Raw genomic sequence first — 21,518 nt, forward strand, 5'->3', positions numbered from 1 at the left:
CCGGTCGAGATGCTCCTGTTGCGACGCGTGGGGGTGCGTTGTGTAGCCCGTGGGGCGTCCGGATTGTCGGTCGCTCCTTCACGAGTGTCCTCGTCGTCCGGATCCTGTCTCCTGTCCGTCTACGAGCAGCGACCGCAGCGGAAAGGCTTCACGACAGAGTCTCAGAAGACGCTGCAGGGCCTGAACGCGGATCTGCCGCCGCTTCCAACCGCTGACGAGGTGGATGCCACCATTGCAGCTGCGGAGGCGAAGGCGCAGAGCCGACAGATGGCCAAAAGGATCCAGCACATGCCCATCCGAGCTGTTCACATCGCACGGAAGATGGACATCGCCAACCTCTTCCAGAAGCTCTACACGGACAGATTCAAGGTCACCCACTACCTGCACAAGGACTCTATCGTGCTGAGGCTAAGTGGAAATAAAAATAATGGCCATGCGGGGCTCGTCACGGGCGTCGCGCCGCCGATAGTACAGAACTCGACCAATAACACCAGTGCAGACACCACGACGCTTAGTGTTGGGGCAGGAGGCAAGTCAATCACGTCGCGACGTGGTACGGACAAGTGGGTGGTGTACTTCGACTATGGGGCGGTGGTGTTCTTCAACTGCGACCAGGCGCTCGTGAACACGCTCATCAAGCACGCCACGCGCTTTTGCGGCGACGTGTTTGAGATGCGCGGACACGAGGAAGAGATGCTGCTCGTGGGCGACCCCGCGCAGCAGAAGTGGAGTACGCTGGTGGAGAATAACGTGTTGGTGCGCGAGATCGACCATATTAATGTGCACGTGATTGCCGGCGTGCTCTCGCAGACGGTGGCTCTGGAGTTCTACGAGCGCCAATGTGAGACCATTTTGAGTGAGTTCGAGAGGCTCAACACGGACGTAGAGAAGAAGGGCCCTCGAGGCGCGCTTTTCGGCCGTGAAAATGAGCAGACCAAGAGACTGTTCAAGATTGTGGCGTCCAACAACACACTGCTTATCGACCTAGTGAGCAAGCTGCGAGTGATCGACCGAAAGAGACCTGGTGACCCGGCCTGGAGTCAGACAAGATACCACAACATGTGGGAGTCGCTGCTCGAAGAGTTCGAGCTCAACGAGCGTTTCCAGAACCTTAACTTCAAGCTCGAACTGATCCAGCACAACACCAAGGTGAGCTGGCAGAATATGTTGCATGCATTTGTGCGAGACTGACATTTGTGTCTGTGTGCAGTTTTTCTTGGAGGTGCTGGATTCCCATAAGGGCGAACGTCTCGAGTGGTACATTATCATCTTGATTTCCGTCGAGCTCGGTATTGGTGTCTATGAGCTGCTCATGAAGCTGGCTTAGATCGAGAGAAGTGAATTAGTTTTGTCAGTGGCCTTTCACTTTCAAGCAAGTACTTCAAAGTACATGCGCTAAAGAGAATGAAAAGCTATGTAGGTAAACGAGAACGACACACAAAATTCGGAGAAACACTTTCCATTGGAGAAGTGCTGCACCACCCTCCGTCTAGCAACAACTATCCATCATACGTGGTATTTCCTGTATCCCCAGTGCTGGTTGCTCATCTATTTCTTGGCCCACTGGGCATGCTCGTGGGGAGCCTTGCGATCCGTGAACTGCGACGCCGGCTGGCGTCCTCCACTGTTCACGTGCTTCCAGTAAGTATTGAAAGACACAAAGTCCTCGGGACCCAAGTCCACCGCCTTGGTGCGCAGCATCGCAGCCAGAAGTGAGCGCAGCTTCTCCACCTGAGCCGTGGACAGCGTCTTGGAGTCTTCCTGCTTCTTGCTGCTCTTGCTGCTCGGTAGCTTGGTCGGTGTCAGATCGTTCAAATTTAAGTCTTTGGCATTCAGCACCGTCACACGCATGGTGTGGTACAGGTGGAAAGCCGTCCAGAAGAGATGCGACCAGGCACCTCCAGCGGTGTGGCTGGGACTGAAGCGCTTGAACTCGTAGCGGAACGCTACGAGGTGCAGGCGCGTGGACACTGGCAGGTTCTGCAGCACGGGGATGAACCTCAATACAGCCTTGCCATTGCTGCGAGCTCCCTCAGGCAGCACTACCACCGGTCCCGCAGCCCGACGCACCACGTCCGCGATCTTCCTCGTGGGCTTGACCCGTTCAGCGCTCACGGGCATGGCCAGCGACCTGTAGAGCGCCTCCAACAGTCCGCAGACGTGCACAAGTCCCCCATCGTCGCTCTTCCCCTCGGTAGCGAACACGAACACTGGCGAGAAGCGCTTGGCCAGGTACAGGACCTCCAAGAAGCTCGTGTAGTTGCACACCACCACGTCTCCCGGTCCGACGCGGGTCGAGCCCTTGGAGCGGCTTGCCTTGGCCGTGGCGAGGCCCAGACGCCTCGTGTTGGCCGCTTCTTCCGACGCGAAGGCACCAAAGAGCAGCAGAACGAGTGAGCACAGCAGCCACTCGGTCACGCGCTTGAGCAGGCGCCCAAAGAACGGGATCACGGCCAGAATAGACACCACCACGTTCACCAGAACGAGCGCCACGGTGCACACGAGCGCCAGCGGGAAGCGCACGAGCGCCAGCAGCGAGCCAGAGACCACCTGCAGGCAGGTGACAGGCCATCCGGACGTGAAGCGTCGGCGTTGCGGCACGAAAGGGTTGACGCCCGTCGTCAGGTCCGACCACCGACTGTATTTCTCCATCTCCGTCTAGTGACGTGGAGGTTCTGCAAAAGACCAATCTTTCAGGTAAAATGTTGGCATTCGATTAGGTACGACTCGCTCCGTTCCACCCTAATTGGGAACGACAACGTCACAGTGTATCAGTTGCCATCAACGACCGACGCCATGGCTCGACGTGGCGGCCGCACGCCGAAAGCCGAGCTGCCCAACGGCAAGCCACCGGTGGAGGAGGCTGCGGATGGAGACATGGACGAGTTCATGCGCCAGGAGGCCGCCTACCGCAAGGAGTTCGAGCCCGTGGCGCCCTGGAAGCGCGACGACATCCCGGACTACGGGCCGCTGCAGGACCGCCACCACGTGCTCATCTTCGGACTCGTGGGCGTCGCCTGCACGGTCTTCTACGAGACCACGGACTATTTCAGCCAGATCCACCGGTGGCTGGCCTACATTGCTATCTGGTTCCCGCTGTGGTTCCGACTGCTGGGCCGCGTGTCGCCCGCGCTCACGGACGAGGAAATGGACGCGAGGGAGCGACACGACTTCGAGCAGGAGCTGCAGCGGATCGTCAACGACAAGGACGAAGTGGACGAATGACCGAAGGGAGTACGGACACTAGCAACTGCAAAGAAAAATGCTTGTAAACACCTCATCTTGTCGACCTACGTACGATGCTGTTCATAGCTCTCACATGACCGCCACTCGCTCGACGGTCAGCTCTACTTACTTGCGGAACCAGCCGAAGAAGCCACCACCGGCGGCATTGCCATCCGCTGCAGCAGCCTCAGCGGCCTTCTCCTCGTCTGTCTTGGTGCGCTCCGTCAGATCCGGGAACTCGAGCTCGTTGAACGCCACGTCAAACAGCAGCGGCTTGCACGGCACGGCGCGGAACTCGGGCGGCAGCTTCACCAGCTCGCGGTGGCCCTCCACAGATCCAGCCTCGAACTTGTCCTGGCGATCCACCAGTGCACTGATCTGGCGTTTCTTGCGCTTCTTGTCCTTCTTGCTCTTCTTGCCGCCTTGTTCCTCGCCCAACGAAAGCTGCTCCAACTCGATCTGCACAGCATCGGAACGCGTCGACGACTCCAGGAAGCTCTGGGCCGTGGTGCGACTCACAGCACCGGCGAGCTCCTCGTGCAGCTCACGCGTGAACTCCTGCAGCAAGTCGTCCTTTGCCGCAGGCTGCGCAGCCAAAGTATCCTCGGCTTCGCTAAGAAAAACCGACGCGTACTGGTACAAAGCCAACGCCTCAGCAAACTTGTGCTGCAGAAGGTAAGTCTGGGCGACGGTAGCAGCACGACAGGCACGGAAAGTCGCGTGGTAGGCGCTGTACTGGGCAGCACGACGTTGTTCCTGTTCGCGGAGACCGGGAATGGACAAAATGTCCCCAACAGTCTGCACAAGCATGTCTAGAATATGCGTGAGCTCGCCAGCCTGCTGCGCCGAGAAGCGCTGCTTGAGCGTCCGGTACACCGTAGCCTGGCGCTCCACCTGCTTCGTGAGCTTCTTGAAACGTACGTACTCCTCGAGAGCAGCCAGCAGCTCCAAGTCCGAGTGCACAAGAGCACTGCCACTCTTCGCTTGCTGCTCCAGCTTAAGCGTAGCATTCTTGAGGGACTGCAGCAGTGCGTCGTATGCGCTCAGCAGCTCCAGGAAGCGTGCCTCGCGAGACTTGTCATCCTGCGCAGCCTCCAGCTTGGCAGCAAGTTCGTCCGTGCGAACCACGGACATACCCAGCTCCTGCGTCGGCACCGACAACTGCTGTTGCTTCCACTCCACCGATCCCAGGTTCGCCACCTTCTGCTTCCGCGCGTCGAGCAGCACCAGATCAATCTTGGACTGCAACAGCGCGTTGTTAGCGCCCTCCCCACTCGACTGCAGCTCCAGCGACGACGTCTCGGCTGAGCTGGCCGTGCGTCCTCGCAGCGCTAGTCGGTGCTCGCAGAAGCGGATAAACGGCTGCAGCTCGTCCGCCGAGCGCGAGAAGAGCTCCTTCTGCGAGGACGTGCCCACCTGCGACAGATCCGCGTAGATGCGGCGTGCCGTGCCAAACTTCTCGAGCGCGGCCACGTGTTCCTCGCGGTGGAAGGCCAAGTTGCCGGCCATATAGGCGGCGTACGCCTCCGCTTCCAGACTCGTGCGCGCGTCCGCACGGACAGCGCAAATCTCCGCGAGCCGCTGACTCCACTCCGCAGCCTTGCGCAGGCGGCCGTTCAGGTGGAACTTGATGCGGGAGTTGGCGTCGTCTCCGTTCTCCGACTTGTCCAGATTGTCGTCCTCCTTGAGCTGCATGGCGTAGCCCCACGCGCGCTCGGCATTGTACAGCGGCAGATACAGCAGCCGCGCCTCTGAGGCCGTCTCGGCGTCCACCTTCTTGTTCACGAACTGCTTGCCCTTGCCGTGCGTGAATTTGACCGACTTGCGGATGCGGCGCAGGCGGCGCGTGCAGTACTGGCGGTAGCGCTGGAAGTCGCGGTGGCGCAGGCCGTTCTGCAGCTGTGCGGCCTTGACGGTCTCCAGGACTGCACAACGCTCAGGTTAGACGCGGTTGCAAGGACAGGATACGCGGTGCAATACGTACTGGGGACACTCAGCACTTCGCTGTTGGGCGCGGGCGCGCCTTCGGCCTTGGCTCCCTTCGCCATCGTCGAGTGTATCCCGGGTATCAAGTCTCCCCCTCTCTGTATGACGGGCCACGGAGAGTGTCTTCTAATGTCTGCATCAAATTGGTGTCAAATTTGAGTGACGGAACTCTTTCGACAGTGAAGCAGCCCATTCCAGTCATCCCAAAGAGATGCAGAACTGCTACTACCTGCTGCCGGCGCAGCCCACGCTGCCTGCTCCTGCCGACGATGACGCGCCAATGGGGCGTCTGGACAAGTCGCGTGCCAGCTCCGACGAGATGCGCCGCTCGTTCATGCAGCTGGGTGCCGTGAGCGGCGCCGCTGGCTCCGCGTACGTGGAGCTGGGCCGCACGCGCGTGGTGTGTGCCGTCTACGGCCCGCGGACGGACACACGCGCGCGCCGCGAGTTCAGCAAGGACGGACAGCTGGTGTGTGACGTCAAGTACGCGCCATTCGCAGACAAGTGGACCCGGCGCGAGCGCGGCCAGGACCCGGACGAGATGGAGCTATCGGCCATCGTGGAGGAGGCGCTGGCCCCCGCCGTAATGCTGCACAAGCTGCCCAAGTGCGTGTTATCGCTGTTCGTGACAGTGCTAGAGGACGACGGAGGAGTTTTCGCTGCGGCCATCAACTGCGCGTCACTGGCGCTGGCGGACGCCGCTGTGGAGATGTACGACGTGGTCACGGCTGCTAGTGCGGTGAGTTGTGCTGTAATTGGGGAGTGGCTGTGGGGAACACGGCTCTGACTGGTTTCTATTGATGAGCAGGGTATTGTGAACTCGACTGTGGTGCTGGACCCGAGCAGAGAGGAGGAGCAGCGCGGAGACGGCAAGATGGCGCTGGCCTACATGCCGTCGATGGGACGGGTTACATACATGCTGCAGGCGGGCAAAGTTCACCATACGCAGCTGCAAGAAGCCGTGGATCTATGCACGGATGCTTGCACGGGTGTTACGAGGACGCTGCTCACTGCATCGCTCGTGCAGGCGCTGTCCTGAACTTCTAGATAGGAAAGCAATAATACATCCCATCACAGACAGTGAATAGAGTTATGCGTTGTAGTGATGTATTGTGCAGGCTTCTTCGCGCTCGTCGATACGTTCACATCTTGCTATTGGGCATACGTCTAGGCGACGACCTGCTGCGCCTTGCGGTTCTTGAGCAGGTTCTTCATAAAGAACTCACCAGCCTTGTAACTGGAACGCACCATCGGGCCACTAGCCACATACAGGAAGCCCATCTGCTCGGCCACCTTCTGCCACTCAGCGAAGGCCTCCGGCGTCACGTACGACTTGACGGGCATATGCTTGGTGCTCGGGCGCAAGTACTGGCCGAAGGTCACCACATCCACGCCGCTGTTGCGCAAGTCACGCAGGGTCTGGAACAAATCCTCGTTACGCTCGCCCACGCCCAGCATCAGCGACGTCTTGGTCACGAGATGAGGTGCAGCCAGCTTCGCCCGCTCCAGCACATGCAGCGACTGCTTGTAGTTGGCACGGTAGTCGCGCGCACGGCGCTGCAGCCGCTCCACAGTCTCCAAGTTGTGTGCAAACACGTCAAGTCCCGACGTCGCGACCTGGTCAATGAGGTTGTCGTGGCCCTGGAAGTCGGGGGTTAGACACTCGATGAGGATCTCGGGTAGCTTGGCGCGCAGCGTGCTGACAGTCTTGGCGAAGTGTCCAGCTCCCAGATCCTCGTAATCATCACGGTCGACGCTGGTGAAGACGATGTAGTCGAGTCCCCAGGCAGCGATGGCCTCCGCCACCTTTTCGGGTTCCTCGGGGTCCAGCGGCTTGGGTTTCTTGCTCGTCTTGATGGCGCAGAAGCTACAGCCGCGTGTGCACGTGTCACCCATGAGCATGATGGTGGCCGTGGCGATGCCGTCCTTGCCTCCGCCCCAGCACTCGCCGATGTTGGGGCACTTGGCCTCCTCGCACACTGTGCTGAGCCCGAGGCTCTTAACGGTCTTGCGCAGCCGTTCGTAGTTGGCGCCCTGCGTGGGCTGCGCCTTGAGCCACTTAGGCTTGCGGTTGGACGCGTTGGGCTTGCGCGAGGGCTTGGCGCCGGGCGTGGCCTCGGGTTCAAATGCAAAGTCCTCAAGAGACAGCGCCTGCTCCACGAACGTCGGGCCCTGACGCGCCTCCTCGGTCAGGCGCTCGCGCAGCGCCGCGAGACGCGACCCGCGCTCCGAGTGCGTCACCTGCACGGAGGCGGCGCTACTGCTAAGGCGCCTTGCGTGCGGGGTGGCCGCGCGGGTGCAACGAGAGAGATGCATGGCGGATGGGGCAGCGCTTGTCTATTCGGAAGTGCCGTTCAGGTGGTGATGCCGCCGATGCCAAGCAGAAACAAGGTTGTCTATACCCATCAAATGGACGTTGTGGATTCGCTGAAATGGAGATCATAATCTCGCTGATTGGATGATAAGCATTCCCAGAAATATAACAAACGTGCTTTTACGAACAAACGTTTGTTAGATTGTCGAGGCGTCCTATTGCGTGCTCTGTTTGACTGGGCACCGCAGTTTTGAGCCATGATCCGAGGAGCTGCACGCGGGCTGTTCCAGAGTGCGCGACAGGTGCGGCGAGCGGCAGCGAGGGCAGCGCAGAAGCAACAAAGCGCACGGACGTCGCCGGGACGACCGGGCGAGACGCGGCGCAGCGTATGCGACTTGGCACGCGAGGAGAGCGTCATCACCAACCAGCAGAAGCAGGCGTTCGGCCGGGCGCGATACACGGAGACGGTGAGAGGACGCAGACGGCTGCTGCAACTGCAGAGACAGAGAGGAGCTGATGGTTTTGTGCTGCTGTGGCTGTAGGTGCCGAGGATTCTGTCGGTGGGCGGCTTGGGGTTGCTGGACGTCGGCACCATCGACGCGCTCAACGTCTTGCTACTGGATTTGGAAGACGATGACGATGGACGATAACGGCGCTCCGCAGCGCGTCCAAATAGCAGGAGAATGCTGAAATCATGGCAATGTAATTGCACGTTGCACGGAGGTTCATACAGTTGACAATGAGATGTAGACGAACGCAATGAGGTTTTGTGCCAGAGAGGAGTGGTATTCGGAGAATTACTCGTCTAGCATTGAAGGCGTCTTGCTCAAGAATAAACTACCTAGAGGGAGGTAGCTCTCTCGCCTGGGGTATACCCAAACAGAGGGAGCCCACACTCAACCACGAACTTACTCCTGCACGGGGAACTCGAACACAACGTCCTTGTTGGTGAGCTTCTTGTACACGGTGGCGAACGTGTCGAGCTTGGTCTCCACGTTGACCTGGTCCTTGGGGTCCAGGTGCACCTTGAGGAGCTTGGAGCCGTCCAGACGGCAGCGCGTGCGCTTGCCAACGATCTCGGTGGGGAACACGAGGTCCTGTAAGGTTCACAAATGACACAACACGTCCGAGAGCATGAGCATACGGCATGGGGCGGCTATTCCCCAGAGGCCATCACCGAATTTCTCCACAAGGCAAAGCACAACCAACAGCTACAGAGTCGCAGGGAAAACGTACATCGAGGATCTGCTCCTGCACGTGGGTGAGCGTGCGCGAGCGAGGGCGGGGGCCGGCGCCGTGGTTGGCACGCGAGTAGCCCTTGCCCAGGATGGTGCGCTGGGCGATGATGACGACGTGGCGGCCAGAGAACTTCTTCTCCAGCTCGCGCACGAGGCGGGCCTGGATCTTCTTGAACGAAGCGTGCAGACGGAACGGCACGAAGATCACGATGGCCTTGCGGCCCGAGGAGATGTCCACCTGCTTGGCAGCGGTGATGTACAGGTCCTTGAGGTCGGTCTTGATCTCGGCAGCGGACTGCTCGAGGTTGAAGAGCTCCTGAGCCACCTGCAGCTCGAACTCATCGGCGGTCTGGCCCTCGGGCTTGACGATCTTGGAAGCCATGGTAGGAAAGTAGTCGAGGTCTTTGAGCAAAACGGCGAGTGCTTTGGCCCAGTGCTGACAGGGAGCTCATGGACTGCTGGCCAGTCGATCGAAGCTAAGTATCAGATCTGAGGGGGAAGAACTTTCGTCCAATCGGGACATAGCGTTACCCTTGGGGTACGAGAGGGGTACAATTGTGCACCTATTTTTGACCGCCGACAAGTCTCACAAAAATGCTGAAGTTCACGTCCGACGTGAGCTCATGTCCGGCACCGCACCACAGGAACACTCTTGCTATTTTCTGAGCCATGTGGCTGCTGTGTCTTCTGAGCTAAAAGCTGTACGCGACGGTGTCATGGCCTTCCGTTCACAAACACGATAAACTAAGTCGGCTAGGAATGGCGCTTGGCGATTTGCTTGCGTTCCTAGTGACGCCCACTCCATAATCCTCAACCACTTCAACATGGAAATCTGACGAGCGCGGCAGGTCGTGGATTCTTTGTGCTGCCTGCTGTTGTAAAGCCCCAGCGGCTTCATACGTAGGTCACGGCAACGCAATGTGAAGTGCTGGAGTCGAGCAGCTCACAACCTTTTTTGCCATCTCGGACACAGTCCCCAAGAGTGCAACTTCCACCCGAAATCTCGCCAAGTATGGTCCTCCTTCGACAAGTCCTGCGAGTTGCAGTGATCACCGACGGCAAGATCCTCCAACGGACGCTGCACACGAACAGGATGGAGAAGCCTCGGGCCCTTTGGCAGAAGCGGTGGCCAATGCTGACCAAGGCCAGCTATACGAACGAAGGAAAGCAGGGCGACAGCAGCATCACCCCTTCTACAGCTGGACTGCAAGCGGTGCAGAGCGACAACTACCAACTCGTGATCGTAGGCACGGGCTGGGCCGGCTACGAAATGTTCACGGAGTGCTCCAAGTATCTCGCCGATATCGAGAAGAACGTAGGCGGCAGGGACGTCGACATCGTCGTTGTCTCGATGCGGAACGTACGTCTTTTTGTACTAATACTCGACATGGCGAGACACTCACTCCTACGGTTTTGATGTTGTAGCACTTCCTGTACACGCCGCTGCTAGCAAGCACAACCGTGGGTACGCTAGAGTTCCAGTCCATTACGGAGCCGATCCGGGACGGCATGTTCCGACACGAAGGTCACTTCCACCTTGCGAGTGTGAAGGAGATTGATCCGGAGAAGAAGGAGCTGTTCGTCAAGTCGGCTCTGGGCTCGCGTCAAGAGTATCCGATCAAATACGACACCCTGGTGCTGGCTTGCGGGTCTCGACCGCTGACCTTCGGACTGCCCGGCGTGGAAGAACACGCCTTCTTCCTCAAGGAGATCCACCACGCCCAGAAGATCCGCAACCGCATTCTTGAGAACTTTGAGGTTGCAACCCAACCCGGTGTCACACCCGAGGAGAAGGAGCGCCTGCTACACTTTGTTGTCGTCGGTGGAGGACCCACGGGTATCGAGTTCTGCGCTGAGCTGTACGACCTGGTACTACAAGACCTCCGACACATGTACCCGGACGTGTCGAAGTATCTTGGTGTCACGCTGCTAGACTCGGGCGAGATCTTGAGCGGCTTCGACAAGCAGCTACGCACGGTGGCGCTCAGCAAGATCGAATCTCGCAGTAGCATGCAGATCATCAAGAAGAACTGCATCGAAGTCACTGCGGAGGGTGTGACGCTCGAGGGGGGTGAAAAACTCCCTGCGGGTCTCGTAGTCTGGACTGCTGGTGTGGGTCCCAATGCTCTCACCAAGTCGCTTACGGTGTTTGAGAAAAGCAAGCGCGGCAACATCTTGACCAACCAGTACTGCCAGGTACTCGGTGCTGCGGAGGTCGAAAACGAGGCGCCATTTGGAATGCCCCGCCGCTCGAACGTCTTCTCCATTGGCGACTGCGCCGAAATCTTGGACTACCCGCTACCCGCGACGGCACAAAAAGCTCAAACCCAAGCTGATTACCTCACGGCGCTACTGCGGGGCAAGAACACAGCTCCGGCCAAGCCGTACATGTTCCGCAGCAAAGGAATGATGGCGTACATCGGCTCGTACCAGGGTTTGTTTGAGGCTCGACCTGGCGAGGACAACAAGATCACGCTGAGCGGGTGGCAGGCGTGGTTCCTATGGCGAAGCGCGTATCTGACGAAGCTAGGAAGCTGGCGACTGCGATTGCAGGTGCCGCTGGACTGGCTGAAGGCCATCGTCGTTGGCCGAGATGTATCCAGGTTTTAGGATTGTGCACCTTGTCGATGGCAAGGCCAATCAATCGAATTTATATTGACATCTCTAGTACGTTACAGCTCGTCAATCTTCTGGCTGCATGGCGAAGAGAGCGATAACTCCGACGTTCACAGCGGTGAGCACACTCATGAGCAAACGCAGATACCGCAGGAGCGGGGTGCCTTCGTCGACCAGGCTTTCGTACATTGGCACTTCCTGGATCCCTTCGAATGCACACGCAACTAAATCAGCAACGAGTCCCGTGGTCAGCTGCACCATTGCTGCCAGCAACTGAATGTGCGTTGGTGACGACATGTAGCCCAAGTCAAAGCGTGGGTGGGTGCGTAGCATGTAGAGCATTCCAACGGCCAGCCCAATTGAGATGTATTTCCCATGCATGTCGGCATAGACCTCAGCCGCGTGCAGGCGGAGTTTGTAGTTCTTCCAGTCGAGAAACCGCGAGTACTCTGCTCGTGCACGAACCGTGTCACGTTCTTCTAGGCGTGAATTCACGCGGTGGATCACACGCTTCATAATTCGCGAGTTTGCGAGGCGTGCCGACACCACGTAGCGCAACCACATAATTTTCGTCATCCGGAAGAGGATCTCGAACACCACGATGGCCAACGAGCTCGAAGCGAGCGATGCGCTATTGACTCCCTTCTGCATGAATACGAGGCGTACCGGAGCATCGATGCAGATTGTGGGCACAGTCATAACCGTGTGCACCATTCGTGCCGAATGACGCTGCCTTGAGTGACTCAACTGTAACTTCTTCGCTGCCTCTTGTAGCGCGATTTTGAGAACCTGGCTCGCCCCAGCGAACAAAATCGTTTGCCACCGCTCCTGTAGCGACAACGCTGCTGCTACGTGAAGGAAGAGGAAGACCATGTGGAACGTCACGAAGGGGAGGGCTTGCGCTCGAAGTAGCTGTCGCATGAGCTCACTCAACGCAACCACGCGGTGGGGTTTATCACTTCTAGTCTTGATAGAAGCAACCTTCACGGGTGGGGAGGGCAGTGCGGGGCCAACTCCATCAAGTGGAGTGACTGAAGCTGTAGGGAGGAACACAAGCGACAGTCGTACTCTTCGCAAGAGCTTGAATCGAAGAAACACCTCCGCGTACATGACGTACGCATAGCTGAGGATGCTGAGGAGATAGAGATGTATCCGCCCGTAGTAGCGGAAATCTACGTCGAAGAACCGCAGCAGCTCCATGAGCGAGGAACCGCCGGCTACTGCAGCTACCAACACCGCTCCTGTCGCAACAAAATTTCGTCCGAGGAGTCTCCGAAACCCCGGCGCGTTCGGGTCTAGAGACCACATCCCAGCCGAGAACGTGAACAACCGATTGCCCACGGTAAATGACTTGGTGAGCAGGTGTGATACGCACGCGACCAGCACGAAGTAAAAGCCCACCACGGCGTCGAATTGACCAGTCGTCTTTATCAGATTTGACTCGGTAAACGCTGGCGCCGACCACATTAACGACGGCCACGTTGGGATGAACGGTGACCAGGGAGGACCAAACGCGTACAATGCTACGGTCACCCAGGCACACAGCACACTAGCGAGACAATTGCGCGCCACGAGCCGTATCACGTGCAAAGCATCCAGCCAAGTTTGCGCTCGGAAGAGTTTCTTTTGGACGAGTCCCATGACATTCTGGATTTCCAAGTAGGCGACAGTCTGCACCTCTCCGGTTGATCGCCGCCGTCGCTGGTGAACACGATGGAGCGGGCCTTCAACTGAAGTCGCTCCTGCAGCTTGTGCTATTCGAGGCCCGACAGTGCGTGCTGTCGTGGTCGGCCGAGTGATTTCATCGGCACTTCTGGAACTTGACGTCTCCGATAGTGAATCCGACGGCATCGTCGGGCCGCCCCATGCTGCTCGATGAAGGATCGAGGCAGTGTGCAGGTCTCTATCAATGGTTTCAACTTCATTCATCTCGCGATCAAGTCGCGACGAGTCTTTGACAACACGCTTTATTTACACGCTCGCTTCAAAATAGCTGTCCGACTTCACTACGGGTTGATCATGTTGAACAGGTCAACATCTAAATGTACGAGAACCATGGCAGAAGCGAAGGCTTGACAAACGTGTCGGGGTACGTCTCTGCAGCTTCGGCGGTGCTAACAGTGTCTTCCATGGCTGCCATGTCGTGCTGGAACTGCGCGATGGCGTCTTCCAGGACAGCCTCATCGGAGAACGGGGACGTTGAGTAAGCACTCAGCACCGACTCTGTCTCTGGAATCGGACGGAAGAACCGCACAGCCATGTAGGACAGCAATGGGAACACGTCCGACGGGATCACGTAGTCGAAAGGATCAACGTCCACACCCTTCTCGGTAGGCAGTGGCGCGTTGTAGAGTGCCGGTGCGCTGAACGGAGCAGCTTGGCTGTGCCACGACACTCGCCCGTTCATGAAGTGGTGCTTCACGTCGCTCTGGAACACGAGGTTGGTCACGAGTTTGATGAGGTCGTCGTACCCGGTGAACGCCGAAGGGAAGTCGTTGACGCCCCAGACCACCGCCGCACGACCCGCCCACGTCTGCAACTCCGAGTCGTGCTGGATGGCTTCTTCCGAGTCGTAGTAGGCCTTCATGTACGCTGTGACGAAGTTCTTGATGATCGAGTAGTACGTCGCGCCGTACTTGACGTAGCGATGGTTCGGCAGGTACTCGAGGCCATTGTTCGCGATATCAGCAGCGAAGTCGCCTGCCATCGACGTGTTCGAGAACTCGGCGTAGATGTAGCGCATGGAGCCGCTCGCACCGAAGGCCATGGACTGATCGTACGGCGAGTCCACTGAGAAGAGAATCACGCCACCGAGATACTCGAGCGCCATGTCGCCGAAGAAATGGTAGCTCAGCAGCGCGTAGATCGGGTGCTCCTCCGACATGCTGCGCATCATCTCGACCTGGATCGGTATCGAGACCATGTGCGTGTGCACCAGGTGGAACATCTGCTGGAAGTTGAGCTCCGTGGCGTCCAGTGCCATCTTGGCGAGCTGCCATTCGCCCGCCGAGTCCTCTTTCGTGTACGTGAGTCCCGTGTCCACGATCTGGATCGCCAGCGGCAGCAACAGCCCGTTGTCGTCATTGTTGCAGAAGAAGCCGACGACATTGGGCGCGTACTTGGACTCGGTCTTGCTCGAATCCGTGTACTGCCCCATGGCCGAGAAGTCCTGCACGAACACCTTGTGGTTCGAGACGGCAGCGTCGATGGTGTCGTCGTTGCACTGCTCGAGCACCAGCGAGTCCGTCAGACTGTCGAGAGGGTCCGACCACTCACTCACGTTCACAAGCTTGATCTGGTAGCCGCGGATGCCTAAGCGCAGGGCACCGAAGTTTTCGTCGCTGTTATCGAAAGCTTGCGGGGTGTCGATCAGTCCAGCACTCTCGAGGACGCTATAGCCGGCCTTGAAGCTCTCCAGAGACTTGTACGGCCCCAACGCTTGCAACGTGGCCTCGATCGACGTGGCGTTCGGGTTTTCCAGCGAAGACAGTGTCGCCACTTGCGAGATCAGCGTCGTGTAGTACAGTGACGGAATCGTCATGGAGGGCCCCGGGTTGAGCGGGTAGTACGTGTCCCCCACGAGGAACTGCCGCTCGACGTTGGCGATCTCGTACGAGGTGGCGTTGACGGTAGCAGCACGCTCCGTGTCGTCACTCGATGGGATACTCAGTCCCGAGACAGTTGATGGCGGAATGGAGACCAACGCGAGGAACAGCGTCGTAAGAGCGGCCTTCATCGTGGTGTTGGTCGAATGAACGGAGGACTGGAACAGAAGCGCTCGGGTAGTCGGTCGGCGGCAAATTAAAGAATGAAGTGTATTGCAGTTCACTCAGGTGCTAGTGAATGCCATCAGAGTTATTAGTTCGGACGGTGTTGGCGATCCCGTAGAGCCTTCGTTCATGTGGCCACTTGAATCTACGTGTTGCCATGTCGTCCGTGAACAAATTGAGCTCTATTGCCGTCCAAGGAGCACTGTCAGGCTTACCTTGGCGAAGGCCGACACGGATTGCAGTATCACTGTCGTGGTCAACTCTATCTGACTGGACCACGTCACATGCTTGTGAAGGAATCCTGCAGGCTGCAGCAGGATCGGACTCGCTAGTGGGGGGTCTTTGAACTGATTGACACCTAAACGATATCACCTACACAGATTTTCCTGATCAATGCGGAGGATTTACAAGAAGAAATCATGTATAATACTTTGCGTGCTCGTGGGACTTGTTGACACTTTACACTCGCGTCATCTCTGAATGCCGTTCAACTTTTCACAGCGAAAAATGACTCGAGCTGTTGGTAACAAGTTAGTAGACCTTGAGTGGCTCCTCAATGAGACGACGCTAACGATAATAAGCTTTTCGGTGGCATGCCATGCAGGAACGATCATCGGTAAAAGGTGCGCACCACTTGCTCGACTACCTCCACGCTGGTCGCGGCAGCCTTCTTGCTTTGGCGCGTGTCAAGGTTTCGTTCTGGTACTGCCTTGCGATTCGATGCGGGTGTCGCTCAGGCCAATTCTTCAATCTCTTTTCCGTCCTGGTTGAAGGTGTTGGTGATGCCTTACGTTGTGAATGCTGCGTGCTAACCCAGTGCCAATGACTCCACCTTCTCGCCAGCTCCTGCCGCTGATGAATTTGGTGTACGCCATGGAGGGATTTCGTAAGACCATCAACGAGTCGTCGCTTGTTCGCCGTGTTCACCGCAACAACACTGCGAGCCTCGGCCATAGCAAACGCCAAGTTGATAACATCATATAACATCTCTCGAGCTAATTCTTCTCGGTGTTGATGAAGAGCTTTTGCTTGGCTTACAAGTGCTTTCCATCGCTGAAATCGCCTTCGGTTCTGAACGTGAGCTCCTCGTTGGAAGAGCGTGCATCGCTCTCTGCGGTGCCAAGAGCGCCAATCCACCCACACCGACACCAAAAGCTGCTTGTCGTGCTTCGCTACCATCCGCGCTAGTTTCTGGAGCAACAAATCGAGCAACTTAGGCAAAAGAGATGGAAGTCCGATCCAGATGTAACGTTAGTCCTACCTTTGCTGCTTGGTGGCTGCGACGCACAATGAGGACGGCTTCAGCTTGCTCACCAAGTTGCTGAGAACGAACGATACGCCTCCATCGAGTGAAGGCGCGCCATCGACGGTGTCGTTGCTCTATAGCGGTTAACCGACCGAGAAGAACAGACGAGCGAGTGCAAAACGATCGCCATGCATGGAACTGACACGCCACTTGGCCCCACAACTTGTTCAGCAGCAGCTTCCGGAGCAGAAACCTGTGCCGGTAACACAAAGACCCGCCGTCATAGATGCAGGATATTTGCTCGCGAGGCAGATCGTCGTGGTGATCCTCAGGAAGATCTTGGTGCTTCGTCATGCAGAGACGCGTCAAATCCTCTGGCTTGAGCACCATCCAACACGGACGACGCAGAAGCGCTGGAAGTTGGAGCAATGCGTGCATGGCTTGCCACAAGGCACCCGCATCATCGCACACGAAGCAACCGTCGTAAAGGGAGTTTATTTAGCATGTTGAGCTGTGCTCGTCCGTCTAAAACTTTGACACATCACGGCCGACAAGGATCGCCTTCAGCCAGTCCAGCGGCACCTGCATACGGAGTCGCCAGCTTCCCAGCTTGGTCAAGTACGCGCTACGCCACAGGAACCAGGCCTTCCAGCCGCTGAGCGTGATTCTATCGTCGTCGCGGGGGCGAGCCTCGAAAAGGCCTTCGTACGAGCCTAGATAGGCCATCATGCCCTTGCTCTGGAAAGCGTACGGCCTCGCCGGCGCCGGGTTCTTGCCACGAAGCAGCGAAGTGAGGTAGTTAGCCTGAGACTGCGCCTTCTGGGCCGTCGCCGGCAGCGGGTAGTCCAGAATCTCGGCGCAGTCGCCAATGGAGAAGACGTTCGAGCGGCGCGGCATTCCCCACGGGGCCTTCTCTTCCACCTCCGCGGCGCCAAGCACCTGGCAGTACTGGTTGGTCAGGATGTTGCCACGCTTGCTCTTCTCCAGCACCGTCAGAGACTTGGTGAGCTCGTTCGGGCCGACACCGGCAGTCCACACGACAAGTCCAGACGGGATCTTCTCGCCGCCCTCGACCGTAACACCTTCAGCCGTGACTTCAACGCAGTTCTTCTTTATGATCTTCATCGTGCTTCGCTTCTGGATCTTGCGCAGCGCCACCGCGCGCAGGTGCTTGTCGAAGCCGTTCAGAATTTCACCCGAGTCGAGCAGCGTCACGCCCAAGTGCTTGGACGTCTGTGGGTACATGTGCACCAGGTCCTGCAGCACCAAATCGTACAACTCGGCGCAGAACTCGATGCCCGTGGGGCCCCCACCCACGACAACAAAGTGCAGCAGCCGCTTCTTCTCCTCGGCCGTCACACCAGGTTGCGTGGCCGCCTCGAAGTTCTCCAGGATGCGGTTGCGGATCTTCTGGGCGTGGTGGATCTCCTTGAGGAAGAAGGCGTGCTCTTCCACGCCGGGCAGGCCGAAGGTCAGCGGTCGGGACCCACAGGCCAGCACGAGAGCGTCGTACTTGATGTCGTACTTGCGGTGACGACTCTGGTCGCTGATAGCCGACTCCACCTTGAGCAGTTTGCTCTCCGGGTCGATGTTCTTCACATCAGCCAAGTGGAAGTCGCTCTCGTGGCTGAACATGCTGTCCCGCAGCGGCTCAATGATGGAGCGGAACTCCAGCGTGCCCACCGTCGTACTGGCCAGCAGTGGCGTGTACAGGAAGTGCTGCAACAACAACAACACCAACCAGTTAGCGCGACAATTGCCAGCCAAGTAGCGGAGACGGACGACGTACGTTGCGCTTGGAGACGACGACGAGGTCGACGGCTCGGCCGACGTTCTCCTCAATGTCCACGAGGTGCTTGCGGCACTGTGTGAACATTTGGTAGCCGGCCCAGCCCGTGCCCACGATGACGAGCTGGAAGTTCTCGGGCTTCTTGGTTTCATCCAGGCGGACGTCGAGCGACGACGACGCGCGCTTCCACCAGGCGGTGCTGGTGCTGCGCGCCGTCTTGGTCACGTTGGCGAGCTGGTGGGCCCACATCCTGCGATTGGTTGCTAGTCGAAGAGAATCTAAAGTGAACGAACACGACGACTGGGACCGGGCGCGAGCCCCCAAGCGGAGTCTTGTTACCCAACATCAGACACGAACATGGCATTGGATGATGCCACGCACTTGTCGTGATTGGCCGTTTAACATCTGACGTTGCCCCGACAATCGTGTTGATGGTCAATGATGGTGGTGCTGAGAAAGACCAGTTGAAGGCCGCCGAAAGTGCAGGCGCGAGACACAGAGAGGCAAGGCGAGGTCCGAGGGTGAACGAGTGGATGCATGCTCACCGCCGGAGAACCTAACAAAGCCGAAACGCTGCAGTCGTGGGCCAGGCAAGGCGCCTCGAGCGTGGGGACATGTTCGGCGACATGCGTTCTGCCGTCAACCCACACATAACAGCAAAAGTAGACAGCTATTTTACATGTAATACATTCCTGGACACATGCATAGCTTGATCGACTTTTATCGTTTTAAGGTGCGGTTTTGACACAGGTTCCCAAACACGTTGAGAAAGAGCTGGCATGCGCTAACCGGGGTTTGTATGAAACAAATGTTCGCGGCAAGTGACACCACCGTTGGCATTGCGGTAAGCGCAGCCCGTCCCACTTCTTCGCGATGTTCAGAATGCGGCAAGGGGAATGCAACCAGTGCAGCAACGCCGCCAACCGGGGCCAACGGGTTCACCACAGACTCAGCCAAACGGAGATCAGCCCGATGCGTTTGGTGTCCGTGCGCCAACGGCCCACGAAATGAAGCTGGGAATTATGCCTTTCGACGGTTTTTGGAGAAGCTCGCGCGAAACATAATGTTGTACGCCAAACAACAGTGTTGGCAAAGGCCAAGCCTGTCTATTGGCCAAAACCTCTGGCGAAAGGCCGAAACCCTTCGTTTCGGCCTTAAGTTTTATGTGACTGTATGTTAAGTACGAAATGCTGAACTGTCGTTAATTACGACTAGATGTACAACGAAGAGCAAGGTTTCCAGTGGCTGCAGACCCCCCGAAGACCCAAGCATATGGCCAAGGTACAGCGCACGTTCGCAGCCAAGGAACACAACGCGCAGCTGGCGCGCATCAAGCAGACGACCAATGACCCAAGCGTCAGTAGAAGGGGGAGCAAGAGCCGCCAGGAGGCCTCCAGGACGTGCGTCCTCCTGGCGGCTCTCCGGTTTGGGAATTTTGCTTTTCCGCTCATGCCGCCGCAATGCACCGGATGGACGCGCTTTATGCTGGCCAGCACGGCGACAGGATAGTCAGTTACTGCTGTGCTGCTGTGCTGGCGCTGTTCGAACTGGCGCTGAACCAGCAGGACGCTGCACTCGTGACTGCGGGTGTCGTGGCAGTACCGCCGTTCAGTAAGAGCACGAGCTGCTTCGTGTGCGGCAAGATGTTTGGATGCGCGCTGCACCGCCAGTGTCGCAAGAGCTGCTGCCTGTACTACACGAGCCGCACGCGCCGCACTGTACCGCTCTTTGGGCTGCAGAAACTACAATAGGTCTACGTCGTGTGCAATACGCTTGTGCTCAACGATGAACAGGCAGCACAGCCCCGGGGTCCCACGGAGGCCGTCAGCGCAAGAATCCCATCACAAGTGAAGAGACGTGATGTTGATGATGGTGCGGTGCCTGGAATAGTTGTTTCATCCGATCATCGCTAACAAGAAGACCTTCACGAGCATTTTGCAACGCCCGAGGAGTTGGAGGCGGACGTACACGCACGAACTGCCAAGAACCTCTCGAGTGGGGCGAACGAGGTGGGTCAGTTCGGCTGTATTAGCTGGGGTCGACGGCTGACTACTGTCCAGATGGAGCGCGCGACTTGACCAACGAGTAACCGTGCGGCCGACGAATGGAGGACGAACTACATAACATCAACGTCATCTGCACACGGGCGAAGAGATAAGTGATGAGCGGTCACTGAAGAAGGCATCGATGAGCGACGACCTGGTGTATTTTATGGTGGTGTGATGAATGAGATCACGCTGATCCGGGCACGCATGAAGCAGCAAGGATAGAATATACAATCACCGTTGGCAGTGAAATTACCTGTAAGAATTTCAGCCGGAGAGCTCTGCTAATGTTACCTCCAAGCTTTGAAACCTGCTAAGCATAGTCTCAGAAGGGAAAGCATATTGATTTGTTTTGGGAAACGGAGTTCTGTCCGACTCAGTAATATTTTCAAGCTTGTTCATCCCCTGTTTCTTGACATCAGCATCCGTTTTTGTCGCAACGTATTCAGCACCAAATTCGTAGTCCTGGAATACCTCATCAAAGAATTCTCCCCAACGCTCCAGGGTCTTGTTCTCATCTGCTAAGTCACCAGGGTCATCCAAATTTTCATCTCCATTGATCGGAGCTTTATCAGGACGAGTCATCTGCGGCGGTGTTAAGACCAAGTCTCGTCCTTCGGCGTTTTCGAACACGATCTGTCGCTCATCAGGGATCAAGATACTCTTTGTGAATAGGTTGTCCGATGCGCTATGCAGCGCCGGCTGGCACACATACTTCGCAACGACCTCGGTACATAGACGGATCATTGCATCAATCATAGAACACTGCGAGCCAAAGCACTGAGAAGCCAAAGCAGAGTTACTGAGTTACTGACTGAGCGGCCGACTGAATGACGGGTTGAGCGTCTCAGGTGGCAGCTCGTCCGGTCTGACATCCGATACAAGTGCCACTAAACGGACAGATCCAGTGGGGAGGGAGTCGTAGGGGTTGTGGCTCTGGGGGGTGGCATGAGGGTCCACGTGCGAGCAATAGGGGGTGGGGTGGAGCAGTGCCGGAGCAGTGTCGGAGCAAGCGCAAAAGAGCAAAGACGGCCAGGAGCACGCCTCGAGCACGAACGGGACGCAACAGCACCCTCGAGCGTGAAACGATTGCAAGCAATTTGCCCCCAGGCAGGATTGAACTACCGACCTTCCGCTTACTAAGCGGGTGCTCTACCACTGAGCTATAGGGGCTCTTACAACCGAACGCAACATACCATTTTTCACAAAATAGAAAAACGCACTACCCACAACACAAACCCATCAAACAGACTCACGCACATCACCCACCTCCACAACCTCTCCTAGCT

General features: G+C 57.5%; 13 protein-coding genes across 13 annotated transcripts; 6 read left to right on the top strand and 7 right to left on the bottom strand.

The window, feature by feature from the left end:
* Positions 1-9: 9 nt before the first annotated feature.
* KRP23_10108 (Protein RETARDED ROOT GROWTH-LIKE) lies at positions 10-1,327 on the top strand (the record flags this gene model as incomplete). Its single annotated transcript, XM_067895749.1, has 2 exons — positions 10-1,149; positions 1,211-1,327. 2 exons carry the CDS (start codon positions 10-12, stop codon positions 1,325-1,327), a joined length of 1,257 nt encoding a protein of 418 aa, XP_067741938.1.
* A 221-nt stretch (positions 1,328-1,548) lies between these two features.
* Positions 1,549-2,652, bottom strand: KRP23_10109 (putative lysophosphatidic acid:oleoyl-CoA acyltransferase; the record flags this gene model as incomplete). The annotated part of the gene is made up of 1 exon (XM_067895750.1): positions 1,549-2,652. One exon carries the CDS (start codon positions 2,650-2,652, stop codon positions 1,549-1,551), a length of 1,104 nt encoding a protein of 367 aa, XP_067741939.1.
* A 144-nt stretch (positions 2,653-2,796) lies between these two features.
* On the top strand, positions 2,797-3,225 carry KRP23_10110 (uncharacterized protein; the record flags this gene model as incomplete). Its single annotated transcript, XM_067895751.1, has 1 exon — positions 2,797-3,225. The coding sequence occupies one exon, from the start codon at positions 2,797-2,799 to the stop codon at positions 3,223-3,225; it is 429 nt and encodes a 142-aa protein (XP_067741940.1).
* A 126-nt stretch (positions 3,226-3,351) lies between these two features.
* On the bottom strand, positions 3,352-5,273 carry KRP23_10111 (Signal recognition particle subunit SRP68; the record flags this gene model as incomplete). Its single annotated transcript, XM_067895752.1, has 2 exons — positions 3,352-5,150; positions 5,210-5,273. The coding sequence occupies 2 exons, from the start codon at positions 5,271-5,273 to the stop codon at positions 3,352-3,354; spliced, it is 1,863 nt and encodes a 620-aa protein (XP_067741941.1).
* Positions 5,274-5,422: 149 nt separating this feature from the next.
* KRP23_10112 (Exosome complex component RRP41-like) lies at positions 5,423-6,250 on the top strand (the record flags this gene model as incomplete). The annotated part of the gene is made up of 2 exons (XM_067895753.1): positions 5,423-5,950; positions 6,020-6,250. 2 exons carry the CDS (start codon positions 5,423-5,425, stop codon positions 6,248-6,250), a joined length of 759 nt encoding a protein of 252 aa, XP_067741942.1.
* Positions 6,251-6,378: 128 nt separating this feature from the next.
* KRP23_10113 (Lipoyl synthase, mitochondrial) lies at positions 6,379-7,527 on the bottom strand (the record flags this gene model as incomplete). Its single annotated transcript, XM_067895754.1, has 1 exon — positions 6,379-7,527. The coding sequence occupies one exon, from the start codon at positions 7,525-7,527 to the stop codon at positions 6,379-6,381; it is 1,149 nt and encodes a 382-aa protein (XP_067741943.1).
* Positions 7,528-7,782: 255 nt separating this feature from the next.
* On the top strand, positions 7,783-8,175 carry KRP23_10114 (uncharacterized protein; the record flags this gene model as incomplete). The annotated part of the gene is made up of 2 exons (XM_067895755.1): positions 7,783-7,992; positions 8,068-8,175. 2 exons carry the CDS (start codon positions 7,783-7,785, stop codon positions 8,173-8,175), a joined length of 318 nt encoding a protein of 105 aa, XP_067741944.1.
* Positions 8,176-8,433: 258 nt separating this feature from the next.
* KRP23_10115 (40S ribosomal protein S7) lies at positions 8,434-9,145 on the bottom strand (the record flags this gene model as incomplete). Its single annotated transcript, XM_067895756.1, has 2 exons — positions 8,434-8,622; positions 8,762-9,145. 2 exons carry the CDS (start codon positions 9,143-9,145, stop codon positions 8,434-8,436), a joined length of 573 nt encoding a protein of 190 aa, XP_067741945.1.
* A 630-nt stretch (positions 9,146-9,775) lies between these two features.
* KRP23_10116 (putative NADH dehydrogenase) lies at positions 9,776-11,373 on the top strand (the record flags this gene model as incomplete). The annotated part of the gene is made up of 2 exons (XM_067895757.1): positions 9,776-10,123; positions 10,189-11,373. 2 exons carry the CDS (start codon positions 9,776-9,778, stop codon positions 11,371-11,373), a joined length of 1,533 nt encoding a protein of 510 aa, XP_067741946.1.
* A 72-nt stretch (positions 11,374-11,445) lies between these two features.
* Positions 11,446-12,846, bottom strand: KRP23_10117 (uncharacterized protein; the record flags this gene model as incomplete). The annotated part of the gene is made up of 1 exon (XM_067895759.1): positions 11,446-12,846. One exon carries the CDS (start codon positions 12,844-12,846, stop codon positions 11,446-11,448), a length of 1,401 nt encoding a protein of 466 aa, XP_067741947.1.
* Positions 12,847-13,417: 571 nt separating this feature from the next.
* KRP23_10118 (Manganese lipoxygenase) lies at positions 13,418-15,115 on the bottom strand (the record flags this gene model as incomplete). The annotated part of the gene is made up of 1 exon (XM_067895760.1): positions 13,418-15,115. One exon carries the CDS (start codon positions 15,113-15,115, stop codon positions 13,418-13,420), a length of 1,698 nt encoding a protein of 565 aa, XP_067741948.1.
* Positions 15,116-16,920: 1,805 nt separating this feature from the next.
* KRP23_10119 (putative NADH dehydrogenase) lies at positions 16,921-18,433 on the bottom strand (the record flags this gene model as incomplete). Its single annotated transcript, XM_067895761.1, has 2 exons — positions 16,921-18,114; positions 18,185-18,433. The coding sequence occupies 2 exons, from the start codon at positions 18,431-18,433 to the stop codon at positions 16,921-16,923; spliced, it is 1,443 nt and encodes a 480-aa protein (XP_067741949.1).
* A 1,211-nt stretch (positions 18,434-19,644) lies between these two features.
* KRP23_10120 (uncharacterized protein) lies at positions 19,645-19,935 on the top strand (the record flags this gene model as incomplete). Its single annotated transcript, XM_067895762.1, has 1 exon — positions 19,645-19,935. One exon carries the CDS (start codon positions 19,645-19,647, stop codon positions 19,933-19,935), a length of 291 nt encoding a protein of 96 aa, XP_067741950.1.
* Between the last annotated feature and the right edge of the window lie 1,583 nt (positions 19,936-21,518).

This window comes from Phytophthora ramorum (assembly GCF_020800215.1).
Source record: "Phytophthora ramorum isolate Pr-102 chromosome Unknown Phyram_PR-102_s0009, whole genome shotgun sequence".
NCBI classification, from domain to species: Eukaryota; Oomycota; class Peronosporomycetes; order Peronosporales; family Peronosporaceae; genus Phytophthora; species Phytophthora ramorum.